We start from the raw sequence: 17,884 nt of genomic DNA on the forward strand, positions 1-17,884 counted from the left end.
TGACAACTGTTCAAGAATTTACTGCAAGTTGAAATACTGATTAATGTTAGTAATCCAAGGTTCTGTATTATCATTTTAAAAGTAACATATAAGTAATAGTCAGACATTATAACTGTGAAATTTCTGTGTCTTGGTTAGCTCATAGGATTACTCAGCTAAAAGGAACAATAAACATGGATGAGAGAGCTAGAAGTTATTTGCTTCAGAACCGCCAAGCTTTGGAAACAGATATCAAGACATCTTATATAATGGATCATATGGTTGCTGATGATACCTTGACAGTGGTGGAAGAGGAGAAAGTAAAAGCTCAGGTTATTAAAGGTTTTTGTCCTTTTGTTTATGTTAGAATAGAAATATTGTTAATACATAAAGTTTTAGAACAGAGGGGCATGATGTGAGACTTGAGGCTACACGTGGCTGCACCCAGATTTTTGGTATAGACTCCAGGGATAACCTATAACCCCTCTCACTCAAGGGTGTATCTCACTCTAAAACAAATATTGCTGTATACAAGGGACTCAGAAGATACAAGAACAGAAAAGTACTAGTAATTATTAGTCTGTTAATGTAACAACAATTAGCAAAATAGGGGTTAGATATAATAAATATTGCAGAAGTGAAATAGCAAATAATTACAATTACATGTTCTAAAGTTTTTCTAGCTTACATTTGTATTAATATAACAGCTTGTTGAAGCTGAGTGTCAGAATGCTTTTAGATATTTTTTGACAAAAAATATCTATTAAAAATATATAGAAGTTTAGTAACAACATTAGGTGGGTTACATATGAAATTAATTGCACATTTCAGTGGGAATTAAGCTAGGAATTTATATTTTTACTTTTCATTAGGATAATCTTTTTGGAGTAGTTTTACGTATGTCTTCTCAAGATGTGACTGGTCTATAATTCTAATTAAATTATTTAATTACTTACTATTATTTATTACTTACTGATCTGGTATGCTGCTCCAGTCTTAAATTGACAGTAAATAGCATTCATACCTGATGCAGAATTAAAAATAAATATATACAGGAACCATCTTATCAAAATGCCCCAGGAATCACTAATACTTGTCTTATACAATATCCCCCCTCTGCAGCAGAATTCAAAGACAGACTCCCTGAATTAGTAAATATAGAATAGCAGCCTCATTCTGAATCTAAGTAATGGGTTGTAGCTTTATAATAACTCTTAATAGCAATCAAATTACATCTAAGTATATAAACAAAATAAATATGCTCTGTTTGAATCAGTCATTATAATGTAGTGATCAAAGTGCTAGACTAAGACTGGAGATCTGAATTCATGTCTAGTGTAATCATGATGCTCATAGGGTGTGTTTGGATCGGTTTGTCTCTCTCAGCCCAAGCTACTTAATAGGTTGCTGTGTGAGGATAAAATTAAACTGCATTCAGCTCTTCAAAAGGGTTGATTATACATCTTTCAAATAAAAAGCCTTTTCTATATTGTTATTCTTTCAATTTTCCCACTTTGAGGATTGCAATTCTTTAAAGAGGTTACCTTTTTTTTTTTTCTTTAATTTATATGCTGCCCTTCTCCGGAGACTCAGGGCGGCTTACAATGCGTTACGCAATAGCCTTCATACTTTTGTATATTTATACAAAGTCAGCTTATTGCCCCCACAATCTGGGTCCTCATTTTACCTACCTTTGAAAGGATGGAAGGCTGAGTCAACCTTGAGCCTGGTGAGATTTGAACTTGCAGTAATTGCAAGCAGCTGATGTTAAAAACAGTGCTTTAGTCCACTGTGCTACCAAGGCTACCTTGCCTGAATATTTTTGACATACAATTTTTTTTTGGAATTAAGGCTTTATAAACAGTTGTCCATATAAGAACAATTGTATGTTCAGGTGAAGATAATATATATATATATATATTATGTGCTTAATAATTATACTAAGAAAAATCCAATAATCCTATACAGATCTGTGAACATTCACCTGGAAGTATATTCCAATGTTTTTTTAAATAATGTAGTATTTGTCATATTTTCTTGATTAAGTTTGATGCATCAGTCCAGAAAAAAAAAATCAAGTGCATACTGAAAGGGTTTCTTTGGTACACAACAATAAACACTAATACAAACTAAAAAAAAGAATAAAAAGAAAAGAAAGTGCAAAAAATAAAAATAGAAAGGAAAGGAAAATTAAGAATGTTCTAAAGAAAATGAAAAACACAGAAATAACTTCTGTTTTCACAACAAGTATAAACAATTTTAGTAACATATCACTTTCTAGTACATATTGAAATTGTAGAATTTTAGAGCTGAAATGGTAAATAAATTGTACTAAATCTTCATTTTATTCTTTTCTAGACTACACAAAAAGAACGGGCATCTATGCTTCTAAAATTAATTATTGCCAAAGACAATTATGCATATATATCTTTTTATAATGCTTTACAACAGGAAGGATACAAAGATCTTGCTGCTCTCCTTCAAGATGGCCTCCCTTTTATTTCACCTTCAAATAAAACAAATTCTGAGAATGGTATAACTTCATATGGTTAGTTATTATTTTTTTTATTTACTAGAAATTATATGCTGCCCCCCACCATGACTTCGTACATGGTGTATGTATGTGTACTTTTTCACAGAAATAATTATTAAGAGTGGGAGGTTTGTAAAATTTACCTAAAAGTGTTTCTCACTGACTCAGTCATATTTTTAAGTTAAATTTGATTGAATTACAACAAAACAAGTTACAATTTCAGGAAACACTGAATTACAACATAATCTCCATTTCTAAATGATTTTTCATTTCCAAATGATTTAACATTTACTGGCTCTTTATATGCTTTTTATAATGGACTGTAATAATTTTGTGAGTAATGTATAGGAATTTAAGCTACCAAAAACTGTATTTTTATGTATATTGATACATAAAATTGTGTTGTTCTTATAAATAAATAAAGAAACAAAATAATGGATTATTCCAATTTCTTAGCTAGTTTAATTGTTAATAGTATTCACAATTTTCCTAATATAGTATCCTTTTCACCTTAAAGTGATTATAGTCCCACACCAATAAAGCATGAAAACACGTGAATTAAATTTTGCATTGGTCACATTTGTGAATAATCTTTGAGAGCTATAGTTTGCCCATCTTGGGTCTTCTGGATTTCTCAGCTGTTTTCAATACCACTGTCCAATGATACTTTGCTGGACCATCTCCAGGGATTGCACATAAGAGGGACTGCAATGACTCCTTTCCCTGTGGCCAGTACCAGCCATAGTGGAGGGGAAGATAGTATAAATATTAAAGTCAAAATTATTTTGCTTCTTTATTCTGTACCGTTTTAAGATACTGGCTGCTATTATTTTTGTTTATCTTTCCTTTCTGAATTTCAGTTAAGACTACCCTATGTGAAGGTGGAGTTCCACAGAGGCCAGTAGTATTTGTTACTCGTCCAGAATTACTAAAAAAAATACAGCAGAAGCTATGCAGGTTAAGAAATGATCCAGGATGGGTGATTATTTATGGCATGGCTGGCAGTGGAAAATCTGTTTTGGCAGCAGAAACTCTACGTAACCACAATCTTTTAAAAGGTATTTATATATTTTCTATTAATGTAGTGTCCTAATTCACATTCACGGTTTATTGAAGATTGCAATTTATCTTCAAATTAGAATCCACTTCAAACAGAAGTTTCCAATTTAGTTTTGAACATGTTGTATAATAATCTTATAGTGCCCAAATGACATACAGTACCAAAATATAATTTTGGAATATGAGTAAGGGAGATAAGTAGCTTCTGCCAGGTAGGAAAGGGACCAAGGATCTGTGTGAGGTGTGGTGCAGGTTGGGAAAGGTTCACAGGGCTACGAGGGGGTGAACAAGAGGTGTGGGTTAATGAGGTGCATAAGAGGTGAGGGTGTGAGCAGGGAAGATATGAGGGAGGCATGGAGGGTTCAGGTGACTCACATAAGCGCAAAGATGCTGAGAAAGTGGGCGCAAGAGTTACCTTACCCTAGTTGCAACCTTCCCTGCCAGCTTCCCCATTGACTTTCTGTGAAAGTTGGCAGGGAAGGTTACAAATGGTGATACTTGATGACAGGTGCGCCACAACTGGTTGTAAATGCAAATTGTTAGCCAAGTGCCCAGATAGTGATCATCTGACTATGGTGGTGCTTATATAGTCAAAATTCCAAGGACAAGTCATAACCATCATTTATTCAGTGCTATCATAACTTCAAATGGTCACTGAACAAACGGTTGTAAGTTGAGAACTACAACCAACTCCACAGACTCATGGCAGTTTATATAGTAAAATATATCAACAGTATCCTGTATAGAGTTGTATGTATGTAAGCCTCTCTATGTAGAAGCCGACCCTCAGGTATTATCCAAAATACTGTGGAAAGTACCAGTGATGGATAAGCCAACTATGAAAATTAAAGCACAAAAATGTCAATGATTGACTTATCTGGAGGTGGCACATTTTTCATGGTACTTGATTAAAAATTCAAGGGTTTGCTCCTCTGTTGCTAGGCTTATCCACAAACACAGAGAGAGATATATAAGATATTTTGTTATTTTTTAAAAGTATTGTTGTACATACTCGTGAATAAGTCTAGCCGTGAATAAGCTGAATCCAATTTTTGGAATCTCTTTTTGGCACCTAAAATCCTCAGTATATACAGAAATATAACAATAAATGGAAAGTGGAGAATAAACCTTTGCTGATCATGAAATCATTTCCTTTAGACACTATATTTTTATGAAGAATAACAAAAATATGGTGTTGCCTGCTAAACTCCTGTTTTAATTCTCAGTAGGATCATAGCTTGGGAACAGAATGGAAGTAGTTTGTTACCGTCAGTTTATTTTTTCTACTTCTGGCGTTTGTGCTTTTCTCCTGTTTGAGTACTAATTGATCTCAAACTTGCTTGCATTTACAGTATCAGCCAGGATAATAAAATGCTGCAAAAAACTGTAAAAATAATAAGAATAGAATTACATAGCTTGATACATGTAGCATTTTGGGCCTCATAGAGCCATCCAATATTTAGGAGTTTCATGCTATTGTTCCTTTTGAGGATAATTTGACTTATGTATATGTTCTTATAAAGAAGACAGCCTCTGTTTTCAATGTTTAACCTTATAAAAAAAGAAGTAATAACTAAGGAAGACAAAAAAGCGGAGGAAAGTAATGACTGTCATTGTTCAGTCACCTTTTTATATAGCCCCAACCAGTGGTGGAATTCAATTTTTTTTACTACTGGTTCTGTGGGCGTGGCAGGGGAAGGATACGGCAAAATCTCCATTCCCACTTTACTCCAGGGGAAGGATACTGCAAAATCCCCATTCTCTCCGCACACCTGGGGGGAAGGATATTGCAAAATCTCCATTCCCACCCTACTCAGCGGCCAGCTAGAGGTGGTATTTGCCAGTTCTCTGTAGAACTCAAAATTTCCGCTACCGGTTCTCCAGAACCTGTCAGAACCTACTGAATAGCACCCCTGGGGCCCCCAACTCACTATATTTGGGGATTTCTCTTAAGATTCTTCAATGTTCACTAATATGTTTTAATTTTAACATGCATTTTTTCTTAGATTGCTTTCCAGGAGGAGTGCATTGGGTTTCTGTTGGAAAACAGGATAAAGCAGGTCTGTTAATGAAACTCCAAAATCTTTGCCTGAAATTAGACAAGGACTTCACTTATTCACAAAGGCCACCATTTAATATCGAGGAAGCAAAAGATCGCCTTCGTTTATTGCTGTTGCGCACGAGCCCAAGGTAACATCAATAGAACAGAGTTGCATTTGATATCTTTAATTTTAAATAAATTTGATTAAAATTGCTTCTTTCAAATTCCTACATTTATAGGGGTTTCCAATAAATATTCTATGTTGCTTAAAATTCTAGCAAGCACAGTTTATATATTCTTTCATTGAACAACTTTGGAGTCTAACGCTTGATTATCAGGGATTCTGAATTAAAATCAATAGTATGTTATTTTCTGCATAAGTAAATTTCAAACTCATTAGTATCTATCAACTTAAATTATAATTGCTTATTTTCTGAAGTGCTTTGACTCTCTTCTTCAGACTTTTAAGGTACACAGTACAGTGTAATGTACTGGTTAAATTGCTGGATTAGAAACCAGCAGGCCATGAGTAATAGTCCTCTATTTGGCACAAACACCCACTGGCCCAATTTCTTTCTCTCAGGCCAAGTAATATTAAAATATTATTGTTTGTAGGGAGAATAGTATATAAATTTAAAAATAAATAAATCATGATTCATTTGAAAGATCAGTCAAAATAATTTGATTGGTCTGCTGTGATTTATGCATAAAAAATAGTACTAAGAATATATCATTCTTTCTTTGCTGATGTGTTTTGTTGAAGATTTACAATTTGGAAAAAATGATTTAAAATTTCCAGAAAGAGAATATCATAACAATACTGAGAAATATAATTGTGAATGTGCAAAAATATATGCTTTTTAAATATTCAGACTAATATTTACTTTTTATTTTGTCTTCTCTCCCTTCCCCCCCCCCATTAAACCCAAATGCCAAATTTATCTTTAAAAAATGCATTAATCTGTAAGACTCTTTTTGATTAAAAAAGAAACAAAAGTTTAAAATAGTTAAATTCAAATACTATGAAGGATGAAATTAAAATATTACACAGTGCTTTGGACTTGATTTCAGAAGGGGCTTCAAAGTATGTAGGAATGTATACCGTGTTTTCCCGAAAATAAGACCCTGTCTTATATTTTTTTGAACCCTGAAATAAGTGCTTGGCCTTATTGCCAGGTGCTCAAAAGCCCGATTGGGCTTATTATCAGGGGATGTCTTATTTTGTGGGAAACTGGGTATATACCACCTGTTTGTACATCGTAAAATATTGCTATTATTTTCTGGAATTACATAGGGCCCCTGTTTAAAAAAGGAAATGTATTGTTACATATGAAGAACCTTCTTAAAGTAAATGTTCTGTTTATCATCCTTTTTTTGTAACAGATCTCTCTTGGTACTTGATGATATTTGGGATTCCTGGGTTTTAAAAGCTTTTGATAATCAGTGTCAGATTCTTATCACCAGTAGAGACAGGAGTGTAGCAGATTCTGTAACTGGTAAGGGTTGTGTTTTCCTTTATTCCTCCCCTGCATAAACTATAAATTTTTATTTAATTTACTTTATGTATGTTACTTTTCATAGTGGTATGAGTTTTGTTGCTATGCAGTGATACATCCATTATATTAAACCAAAAAATAATGTTACCTTGAGAAAATTGTACAATATATTACTAGTAGTAACAGAGAGATTGGAAGAGGAAAGATTATCTTGTTGCCATTATGTTTAAATTATAGAAAATAATCTGAATAATGTAACCTACATGTTTGAGATTTGTGGGGAAAATTAGTCAAAAAGTGTGCCTTTAAATATTAAAAACAAAATATATTCTGTAAGAAGTAAAGTATAAATGGAAATTGGAAATCTAAAGAATTCTGGAAACTTAGAATAACATGTTCAGCTTTAGTATAAAACAATCCCAAACTCTTTTAGGGATGATACAAACAATATATCATGCAATCTTATAAAATACACAGTGCGACTGAATAATGAATATTACCTCCTATTAATTCTGTATAAATTGATAAAATGAAACAGTTATATAAGAAAATGCTAACAGAATCCAGCCTTAAATGTAGCATTTTCCTTAAACATCAAAAACTAATGAAAATAACCAGACTGTTTAATTCCTGTTCCAATGTAATGATTGGCAGATGATTTTTTTTAAATGCCAATTAGTGTCTTGCAGAAGACAGAACAAAGCAAAGCCTATAGGATAAACCAGTTGCTTTGCTTACCATGATTGCACGTGGATGCATGGAACAGAACTATTCAAAGTAAATGAAAACTGAGGCAAGACAAGAATTGGCAATGGAAACAAACCTCATGGCAATACAAAGATTCAAAGATGGGTGGCTAGCATTTTAATTAAGTTGTGGAGAAACTCTTATTTATGCTTTAAATCAAATATTTATTTCTGATGCTGTATTCAGGCAATAAATATGAAGTTTCTGTAGAAAGTGGATTAGCACATGAAAAAGCACTTGAAATATTATCCCTGTTCGTTAATATGAAAGTAACAGAGCTGCCGGAAAAAGCTGATCATATTGTTAGAGAATGCAAAGGTAAACTTTTTCATTTTATGTTAATAGGCCTCTGCATCAAAAAAATAATAGATTTTCAACATATTTGTAACTGCATATATGCTAATTTAAAATTGAAATGTAGTCATTGAGCAACTTAGTGTTTTTAAATTTTAAAAGACAAAGCAACTTGAGCTTTATTTGCTACTTTAACCTGTATGATTTGCCGTTCCAGAATTTCAATATCTATTCTAATAACTAGAAAATACAAAAAAAAAAAATTGTACTACATGCAAAAAAAAATTCTGGAAAATATTTCTGGTCTTCATAAACTTTGTACTTGCATTACTCTTGAAGCCTTATTTAAACTCCCTTTGTGTTTCTTCTGTGCTTGCATCTAGCTTCAAATGCCTAAAGTCAGAAAGGAGGAGGCTGCAAATAAACCCTGAGAATGTTAAAATTCTATATTTTTAAAGGACAGAAGAAATAATTACTATTTTGGAATGGATATATATATCTATTATATATACACATACAAGAATAAAATGCAAAAGAGAAAAACACATTCAACACTATATTCAACAACAACAAAAAAAGAAAAAAACTTGTACAAGACATGTACAAGAAAGGAAAAAAATGACCCATATATCAAATAAATGTAACATTAAACATAAAGAATCCATCCCGGTTGGATGCTGACAAAAAAAACCCTGATAAATTCTTCTCCCCTTTACATAACAGGCCTACATTTAGTTATAAGCTGTCCCATCCCTATTTAACAAGAATACTGTATTAAATAAACAAATATTCCAGGTGATAAGAGTCTCTATATGATAATCAAATCGACCCAACTTCACACACCAACTTCATGCACAGACACACACACGCACGCACACACACACACACACGTAAATATACATATAATTTTTTTAAAAAAACAGTCAACAGGTTAGCCCAAATATTACACTAATCTTCAAATCCTTCCGTTAACCATCCACAAATGGCTTCCAGTCTCTTATAAAGCTGTCTAGTCCATTGTCTCTTACCAAAGCAGTTAATTTTGCCGTCTGCTAATTCAATCAATTGTTCTTAATTGATTGTATACTTTTGAAAGATGAAAAGGGTAATTTCATACGATGGGAAATAATTAGGGAATTTTTTAACTTCTTTATTTTTTATTTTTTTTAATATTTTTCTTCAATAATGCCTTCAAAAAGCAATTTGATTTCTTTTTGTTCAGTTTTATTTTTACCTATTCTTCTATTTTAGGTTCTCCTCTCGTGGTATCATTAATAGGAGCATTATTACAAGTCTTTCCCAATCGCTGGGAATACTACCTTAGACAACTTCAAAACAAACAGTTTAAAAGAATAAGGAAATCCTCATCTTATGATTATGAAGCACTTGATGAAGCAATGTCTATAAGTGTTGATATGTTGCCAGAAAATTTTAAAGGTTATTACAGAGATCTTTCTGTTCTTCCAAAGGATGTTAAAGTGCCTTCAAAGGTAAAATACAGTTTAAAACAGTATTTTGAAGGTAAAGCATGATTTAAGGTGCTAAAAGTTTTTTGAACAGCATTATAAAGAAACCTGGTTGCTTAAAGATATCCATCCATGAGCATATTTCATCTGTCTTATAACCATGGCATTTATTACTAATTTGTGGTTTTTAATTTCTTTTCCTTCAGTAAAAAACCAGAAGTTTCAGATTTGACTAACAAGTCATTATGTACCTTCATAGAGCTATCCCAAAGATGCTTTTTCAAGCGACAACTAGACTTTCACAAGAAAGTCCAGTTATCTCCTGAATAAGCACCTTTGGGACAACCATTGCCTAGATCAGTGGTCCCCAACCTTTTTATCGCCGCGGACCAATCAGCCTTTGATAATTTTACCGTGGCCTGCTGAGCGCGCGCAGGGGTGAGGGCTTTGGGCCACACGTGCGTACCTGCGCGGGGCTCTCTTCCCTGGAGCCTTTGCGCACGGCCCAGGAGCTTTTGCGCACGGCCCAGGAGCCTTTGCGCTGCAGCGTTCATGTCCCCCGGCCGCTGCGCGGCCCGGTGCCAGGTACTCCACGGCCCGGCACCGGTCCGTGGACCGGGGGTTGGGGACCACTGGCCTAGATGACTGAGAATCTCCATAGATACTTCACAGTGCTAGTTGTGCAGGGCTGGTTAACAGTTAAGATGACACAGATAAAATGACTTTTAAAATAATAATAATTATTAGCAAATCTAACCGAATGCTGCAGTGACAGAATAATATTTGCTATCTGGAAAATTGTTGTGCAAGATTAGTTTATATTCATTCTTCCACTGAATTCAATAGGATTTCTACTGTATTTATTAGTACATATTTCAACCTAAGAATGAATATGGTTGCAATCTTAACAATATTTAACTTTATTATGCTTGCTGTATAAATATCTAGATATCTTATTCAATATTTTAAACACTTTAAAGTAATTTAATTAAAATCCTTTAGGATTATAAATTTCTTGAAGCAAAAAGTAAATAACTCCGTCATAGTATAAATTTTACCAGTATATATTAAAATTTGCAATATTGATAATCATACCACAAACATTATTCCTGCTTCCCTGTATATTATTTAAATATCTAAGGAAAATTGTGAATAATTAGCAATTCAATGTGCTAGTTCATTTCATTTCTGAAATCAGAGTTGCAAATTTAAATTTGAGTTTTTTTTTTTTTATTTTAAAGGACGGTCACTATTCTCTCAATAGTAGAGAAATATTCTTTAAAATGCTTATTTCAATCAATATTTAACAAAATAAATAGCATAGTAACAATTTTAGGAAATTGAAAATAGTCTTACTCAGGATTTGCTTGTATATTGTCTGTGGAATGGTTTCCATACTAATAATCTTATCTTTTCGCTACTTGCAAATGAGATCTCATTATATTCTATTGAATTTTTCAGATTATTTTTACCTAATGAAGGGAAAACTAATAATCTGCTTATTCATTGCATTCACCTATTTTTGCTTGTTTGTTTGTTTGCATGTTAGGTATTTTGTATTCTTTGGGATATGGAGATTGAAGAAGTTGAAGACATACTGCACGAATTTGTTAACAAATCTCTCCTATTTTGCGATCGAAATGGAAAATCATTCTGTTATTATTTGCATGCTCTCCAACTTGATTTTCTTATGGAGAAGAATCGCAGTGAGCTTCAAGTATGTTTTAATTTTGAATAATGATTTATTTAGGAAGCCAAGTATAATAATAATCAGTATATAAAATTCATTAATATAATATTAGAATTCATTTTCATGTAATTGCACTTCCTATTTTATACTTATTAGTGGCAGCATCTGCTGTTTAGGATTTCAAAAAATTAAGGAGGGAGAAACCTGGTCAGCATTTAGATGGGATATCACCAGGCACCACAACTACTGTATAGCTAGACTTGGCACTGGGAAGAAAGCAAACCACTTTCATAGTGCTACCATTATATATGGTAATAGTGTACATATACATATACATATACACAAACAAATATAATCAATAGCTCAAAGAAGACATTATTTTTAATTTGATATTAATTCATCTTTTCAGATAGTTCTGGAATTGTACTCTATAAATATGTTTTGTTCATGTTGGAAATTATTTATTAATAGATCCTTGTGACATGGACTAGCCATGGGTCGATACAAGCAAAAAGAGAGAAAAGTACTTTAATTCTGATATGAATTTTAATGAACTATAGGCCTGGAGCAATAGAGAAGTGGGTTAAGATTATTCAGCTATATATCACTTTGAATCTGCAAAGAAGAGCGATGATACATGGCTCAGTAGGTAAAGCCATCATAAGATCTCCTCAGTTTACAGAAAAGTAGATGTCAAACATTCCTGGTGGTGGCCAGAGATTTTTTTTTAATTATTCTTTGATTCTCTGATGTTGCCTGGTAAAATACTTCTTAATAAAGTCAGCTTTGGTTATATTTTGTTCAATGGGCCATCTTCCTATTGGTTGTATATGTGAATTTAGCCTGCTACACTACAAGCTTGGAATACTGTGCATATTTACATCCAGACAAGCATTCAAGTTAGAGTTAAAAGGACTAGACATCAGTTGGTTTTGCTTTTAATTTCATGCAGTAATAGAGTTTCACCAGAACATAACATTCTCAGTTTGTGAATATGGCAAAAAAAGCCCGACTTAACTTTATTTTTATAACAGTATATCTTTGGAAGATTTTAATTTAATATAGTGTTGCAAAGTAGTGAGACTATTTTAGTTTGAATGCCGTTATTGTATTAATAGATATTTGATTTTTGTAGGATCTACATAAAAAAGTAGTTCATCAGTTCAAGAAACATTATAAGTGTTACATATCTATTTCATCAGAGGAGGACTGCATGTATTGGTGTAATTTTCTGGCTTACCATATGGCAGGTGCCAATATGTATGATGTAAGTTGCACTGACTTTTATTTCTATAACCTTGTATATAAGAAAATAGTTTTTTTCTAGGGGAATAAATTTTCTTGTGAAACTTTGTAAAATGTTTTATAGCTTAAATGAAATATGTTTTTGTTTCTATACCTGCAAGAAACAAAATATGTTTTTCTATACTTGCATTTCTATATGTATTCTCATTTGCATTTCTTAAAATGAAATATTTTTTGCTTCGAATCAGTGCAGAATCAAAAGAAGGTTTGAGTATTTCACTAATTTCATGAATTTGAATATAATAGGTTCTATGAAAATTGAAATAGTTGTTTAGCAACTGTTCAAAGTTAAGATGGACTTCCCTTGAGTTACTTATGACATAGTTCCAAAGTTCCGATGGTCATGATAGCCCCAGCCACATGAATGCATTTTGGGCACTTGGCAGCCACCCACATGTACGGCCATTTGTAATATCCCTCAGACACATGACCACAGTATACAAAATTTTCTGCTGGAAACCAGCCTTCCAGTTTCCAGCAGAAATCGGTCATTGGGTATAATGTGTGTGCTTAACAACTGTGATGCTAGTGGTAGCAACCATGTAGCAACTGCTACAAAAAAGGTCATAAAATTGGGTGTGGTCACCGTAATGAACTGCTTAATGAGCAGCATAATTTACTGTAATTCCAGACTTAATTACGGTCATAGGTCAAAGACAACCTATATAGAATAACAATCTGAAAACACTAGCTTAAGTTTTGCAACTATATTGTTTACTAATGTAATAAATATAAAGTAATTGTGTACAGGTAGTCCTTACCAACCATTTGAATGTAGAACAATGCTGAACAAAGTGAATTACAGCCCATGCCCAAAGTTATAAATGTTGCATCGCTCTCACAGTTACAAGATGAAAATTTAGGTGCTTGGTAGCATGCCTGCTCATAGAACTGTGGAGATGCTCCAACTCCCTCTAATGACTATCTCCCCCCTGCCCCCAACACATCTAGGGTATCCTGCATAGCAGTACTCAACCATAGCCCAGGGTCTGTGCCTGACCCGGGCCTTTGGACACTTAATAACCATACGATTGCTTAACAGCCGCAACTGTTAATGCCAGGATTGCCAAAGTTGAGCAAATTGTAATGTGGCATCACAACCAAAATTCTGAACTGTGGTTGTAAATCAAGGACTACCTTGTATATTATTTATAAAGTTATTAATCCAATTTCTAAGGCCACACAGCCAAATGATTTTAATATATTAGATATGATAAAATGTACATATACAATAAAGTCTAATTAGTCATTTGGCATATATGAATAATGAAATAAAGTTCAGTTATATTTCTAAGCCTGCTTGTACTTCGTGAAGGAATGTTGGGAATATACATTCATTCTTTTCCCTAAAAATATTAAGTTACCTAACAGTTTAAAATTTTCTTGAATATAACATATTTTCTCTACATTTTTCTAACAGGAGCTATGTGGTCTCATGTTCTCATTAGATTGGATTAAAATAAAAACAGAACGAATAGGGCCTGCTCATTTGATTCATGAATATGTTGAATACAGTAAAATACTGGATCAGAAGGTATAATATGATATGTAAAATAATTTGTAATAGTTGTTTGTTCAACTTTGATAAGTTACCAGTTAAATTCAACAGAAATTTTATAGTTAAAATTATTTTACGTTTTATTGAATAAAATTTGTCACTTGATTCATGAACACAAAACTCCCAAGGATGTTTTGTAAATGATTATTATAGTACTTTATGTAGAAACGGTACAGATGAGTCTCTGAATTTTTTTGATAAAGAAAATAAAAATATCTCTCTCTAGTGCATTTGTAATTATACATAAACAGTTAGAAAAAACAACAATGTGGGGAAAGGAAAGAAAGGGTAAATGCTTTGATGCAATCATTAAAAGGTTCCATCTAATTCAATTTTCCTTGCACTTCCGTTTTAATACAACAATATTTCTTATTCACAGGATACTAATGCACGTGAAAACTTCCAGGAATTTTTGTCCTTGAATGGGCATCTCCTTGGACATCTTCCATTTCTAGACATTATACAGTTGGGACTGTGTCAGCCAGAAAATTCAGAAGTGTATCGACAAGCAAAACTGCGAGCTCAGCAAGAACTTAATGAAGGATCTCTTTATGTGGAATGGATGTAAACATATATCTTTTTTTTATGTCTCTTTCCAAGTTTGTTAAACAGATACAGTATTGAAATATTTGATCCCAAGTCAATAGCAAACTTTGTAGGCATGCATTTAAAAGTTATATTCTGTATTTTAATACAAAATATTCTATTCAGGCTTTATAAAAACTGGCTGCTAAAACTCTTTTTTTGTTTCTCAAAATATTTCAGTACCAACTTTTTAATGCAGGACACTGAATTTCTGGTTGAGGAAAAAATAGAAAATGCTTGCTTTTAGCACAGATCGTTTAGATTGTCTGGATACTGACTCATTTAAATATTGTCTAGGTTTAAATAGGGAGAATATTTTAAGCAGTTCTTCAGAACTGTGGATATAGCCCAAATGAGGATGCTGCAAGACATGGAATAATGGAATTAAATTAGAGGAAATTAGATTCCAATTCATGTTTGAAAAGGGTAATTTGAAAGTGGAACCTGTTACCTAAAGAGATGGTGGGATGGATCCCTGCACTAAGGAGGGTAGGACTCAATTGCTAAAACCTTGGCTACTTTAAGTTGTGTGAACTCTAACTCCCAGAATTCCTCAGCCAGGAAGTGCACATAGATTTCTTGTATGTATAGTATTTCTATATTAGACAATAAGGAGGACAGATTTCTCAGTCTACAGATAGATTGTCATACATGATGATCAATTGTACATCTATTTTACTGTTCTATTTGTTTTTTCTCCATTGAGATATGTACGTACAATTTTACGTGCAATTAAAATTATATATACCCAAGAAATATAGAAAAGTGATTGCTGATTATGTGAAATGTTCAAGTCAATTAAAAAAGAGTAACATTTTTAAAACAACCCTTGAGTCCTTGAAAATAAATTATTATTTTAGGAACTACAATCCTTCAAAAATAAACAAATAGTTATTTACAGAACATAAATATGTTTACACATGTGTTGCATGGCTTGTTATGATTTGATAAATTGAAGGTATTAATAATGTATATCTAATGTTAAAAAGATAGTAAAATAATACCTTTCTTATTTTTCTATAATCTAGCAATAAAACATCAGTGAAGAACATGTACCGTTTGGTTGTGCATCCACATACAGCTACCGTTTACCATGCTTGTTTTTCCCAGGACCATCAAAGAATAGCTACATGTGGAGCTGATAAAACTTTGCAGGTAAAAGTTTATCATATCAGCACAACAAGATATCAATTATATTACATATCAATTGAATACATGCATATTTTAGAAATCATATTTTCAAATTGATCTTGTTGCGAAACTGCCAGATGGGCTAGAAGGAGGGGTCAAGTGAGGGCATAGCTTGGAGTCTTTGCCCAGCTGCAAGTGGCAGAAGCTTGACCTCCCCCAAAATCCATGAGACCTTATCTGGTCATTCCAGGGGAAGAAAGTCTGGTGAGATTATTATAACATAGGTAATAGGTAATAAAGTTACTGACTTTGTTATTCATGAGTGATTCTGGTTGCTTGTCCCTGATAGGTCTTTTGTTATCAATTATTCTGCACATTAAGGAAGGAAAGATGGAAGAGTTACCCAGTTTGTTTAATTGGTAACATAAGGAGCCCTCCATTTGGATTATTTTAAATGAAATGTATACCGTGATGTGGTTTTGTGGTCTAGAACACCATCTTGTTCCAGAGATATACTGCAGTGTTACCCACTTTCTACCAACTTAAACTGCATAAAATACATTGATACATGTTCAAGATGCTTGAAATAAAAGAAGTATTAATTTTTACTCTCTAAAAAAACCCTAGAGAAACAATCAGATTTTATTTGTATCATATGTTTAACTCCCCTTGTGTTTTTTATCTTGTGTGCTTGGCAGCAGGTCCTTACATGTAACTAAAGTTTGCAGGTTGGTTACAGTTGTCCAGTGCTTAGGTTTCCATGTATTCCTTGCTTTTGAAATGTTACCTATTCTGTGATTTACAGGTAATCCTCAATTTACGACCACATTTGAGTCCAAAATTTATGTTTTTAAGCGAGATATTTGTTAAGTGAGTTTTGTCCAATTTTACTATCTTTCTTGCCACAGTTGATAAATGAATCACTGCAGTTGTTAAATTACTAACAGTATTAAGTGAATCTGGCTTCCCCGTTGATTTTGCTTGTTAAAAGGTTGCAAAAGGTGATTACATGACCTTGGGACACAGCAATGGTCATAAGTATGAATCAGTTGCCAAACATCTGAATTTTTGATCATATGATTATGGGGTTGCTTCAAAGGTTATAAGTGTGAAATATGGTCATAAGTCACTTTTTTCAGTGCTGTTGTAACTTTGAACAGTCACTAAATCAACTTTTATAAGTTGAGGACTACCTTTAGTATATATATTTTTTGTGTAGATATTAGACGTTCTGTTTTTCCAAAACTTTCAAAATTATTGATTGATTAACATGTATATATTCATTTGTTATAAAAAGTGTCAGTTCTCATTTTTGAGGGGTCCATGGTGCTCTCAGAGCTTGGTTGTTTGCTTGCAGACGTTTGATTACCCAAACTAGGTAACATCATCAGTGCTAGTAAGGTGTTCTCAGTTTATATTCTAGTGGCTTTCCCTGCCTGTGTTGGTGGGGGTGATCTTAGAAGTTTTTTGGTTTGGGCTCCTTACTGTTGGCTTGTTTGGCAGTTCCTTGATTGAAGTATTGTTTATTTGATTGTTGGTCTGATGTTAATCTTGGAGTTAATCTATGCTTATCTGGGTGCTGATTGCTTGTAGGGAGTGTTTTGGTCTTTTTGTTCCCTTTTTGGTTTATGACCATCCTAGGCCAAGCCAAGTGCAAAAACCCTTATTGTCTAGAAACCTGGCATTCCAACAAATTAGCCATCAATAGACACATAGACATAAACAAAATATATATACTATGCAAAAGAGATCTCAAATGTCCTTTTTCCAAAGGGAACTGGACTTTGTTTTTCTTTGAAGAAGTTTCATTTCTCAACCAAGATGATGAGACGAAAAACAAAGTCCAGTTGCATTTTGAAAAAGCACCTGTGGGACAACTATGACCTGGATGACTGAGAATCTCAACAAAAAGACAGTCAACAAGCAAAAAAGTGCACAAAAAAACCAAAACACCTTCCCACCAGCAATCAGCATCCAAATGAACATAGATTAACTCCAAG

At 33.2% G+C, this 17,884-nt stretch overlaps 1 protein-coding gene across 2 annotated transcripts in view; it reads left to right on the plus strand.

The window, feature by feature from the left end:
• The window catches only part of APAF1 (apoptotic peptidase activating factor 1), a 54,042-nt gene that overhangs the window by 3,189 nt on the left and 32,969 nt on the right, over positions 1-17,884 (plus strand). The window contains exons 2-13 of one of the 2 annotated variants that reach the window (XM_070946662.1): positions 139-311; positions 2,338-2,527; positions 3,373-3,570; positions 5,578-5,761; positions 6,996-7,108; positions 8,042-8,173; positions 9,401-9,639; positions 11,165-11,332; positions 12,441-12,572; positions 14,031-14,144; positions 14,548-14,732; positions 15,782-15,908. In XM_070946662.1, the coding sequence (XP_070802763.1) occupies positions 174-311; positions 2,338-2,527; positions 3,373-3,570; positions 5,578-5,761; positions 6,996-7,108; positions 8,042-8,173; positions 9,401-9,639; positions 11,165-11,332; positions 12,441-12,572; positions 14,031-14,144; positions 14,548-14,732; positions 15,782-15,908 (1,920 nt within the window). In that variant the 5' untranslated portion in view covers positions 139-173. The remainder of the gene's footprint in view (positions 1-138; positions 312-2,337; positions 2,528-3,372; positions 3,571-5,577; positions 5,762-6,995; positions 7,109-8,041; positions 8,174-9,400; positions 9,640-11,164; positions 11,333-12,440; positions 12,573-14,030; positions 14,145-14,547; positions 14,733-15,781; positions 15,909-17,884) is intronic. The other variant, XM_070946663.1, reaches the window with a different exon arrangement.

This window comes from Pituophis catenifer, unplaced genomic scaffold, assembly GCF_029215685.1.
Source record: "Pituophis catenifer annectens isolate HBS135680 unplaced genomic scaffold, rPitCat1.0.hap2 SCAF_7, whole genome shotgun sequence".
Lineage (NCBI taxonomy): Eukaryota > Metazoa > Chordata > Lepidosauria > Squamata > Colubridae > Pituophis > Pituophis catenifer.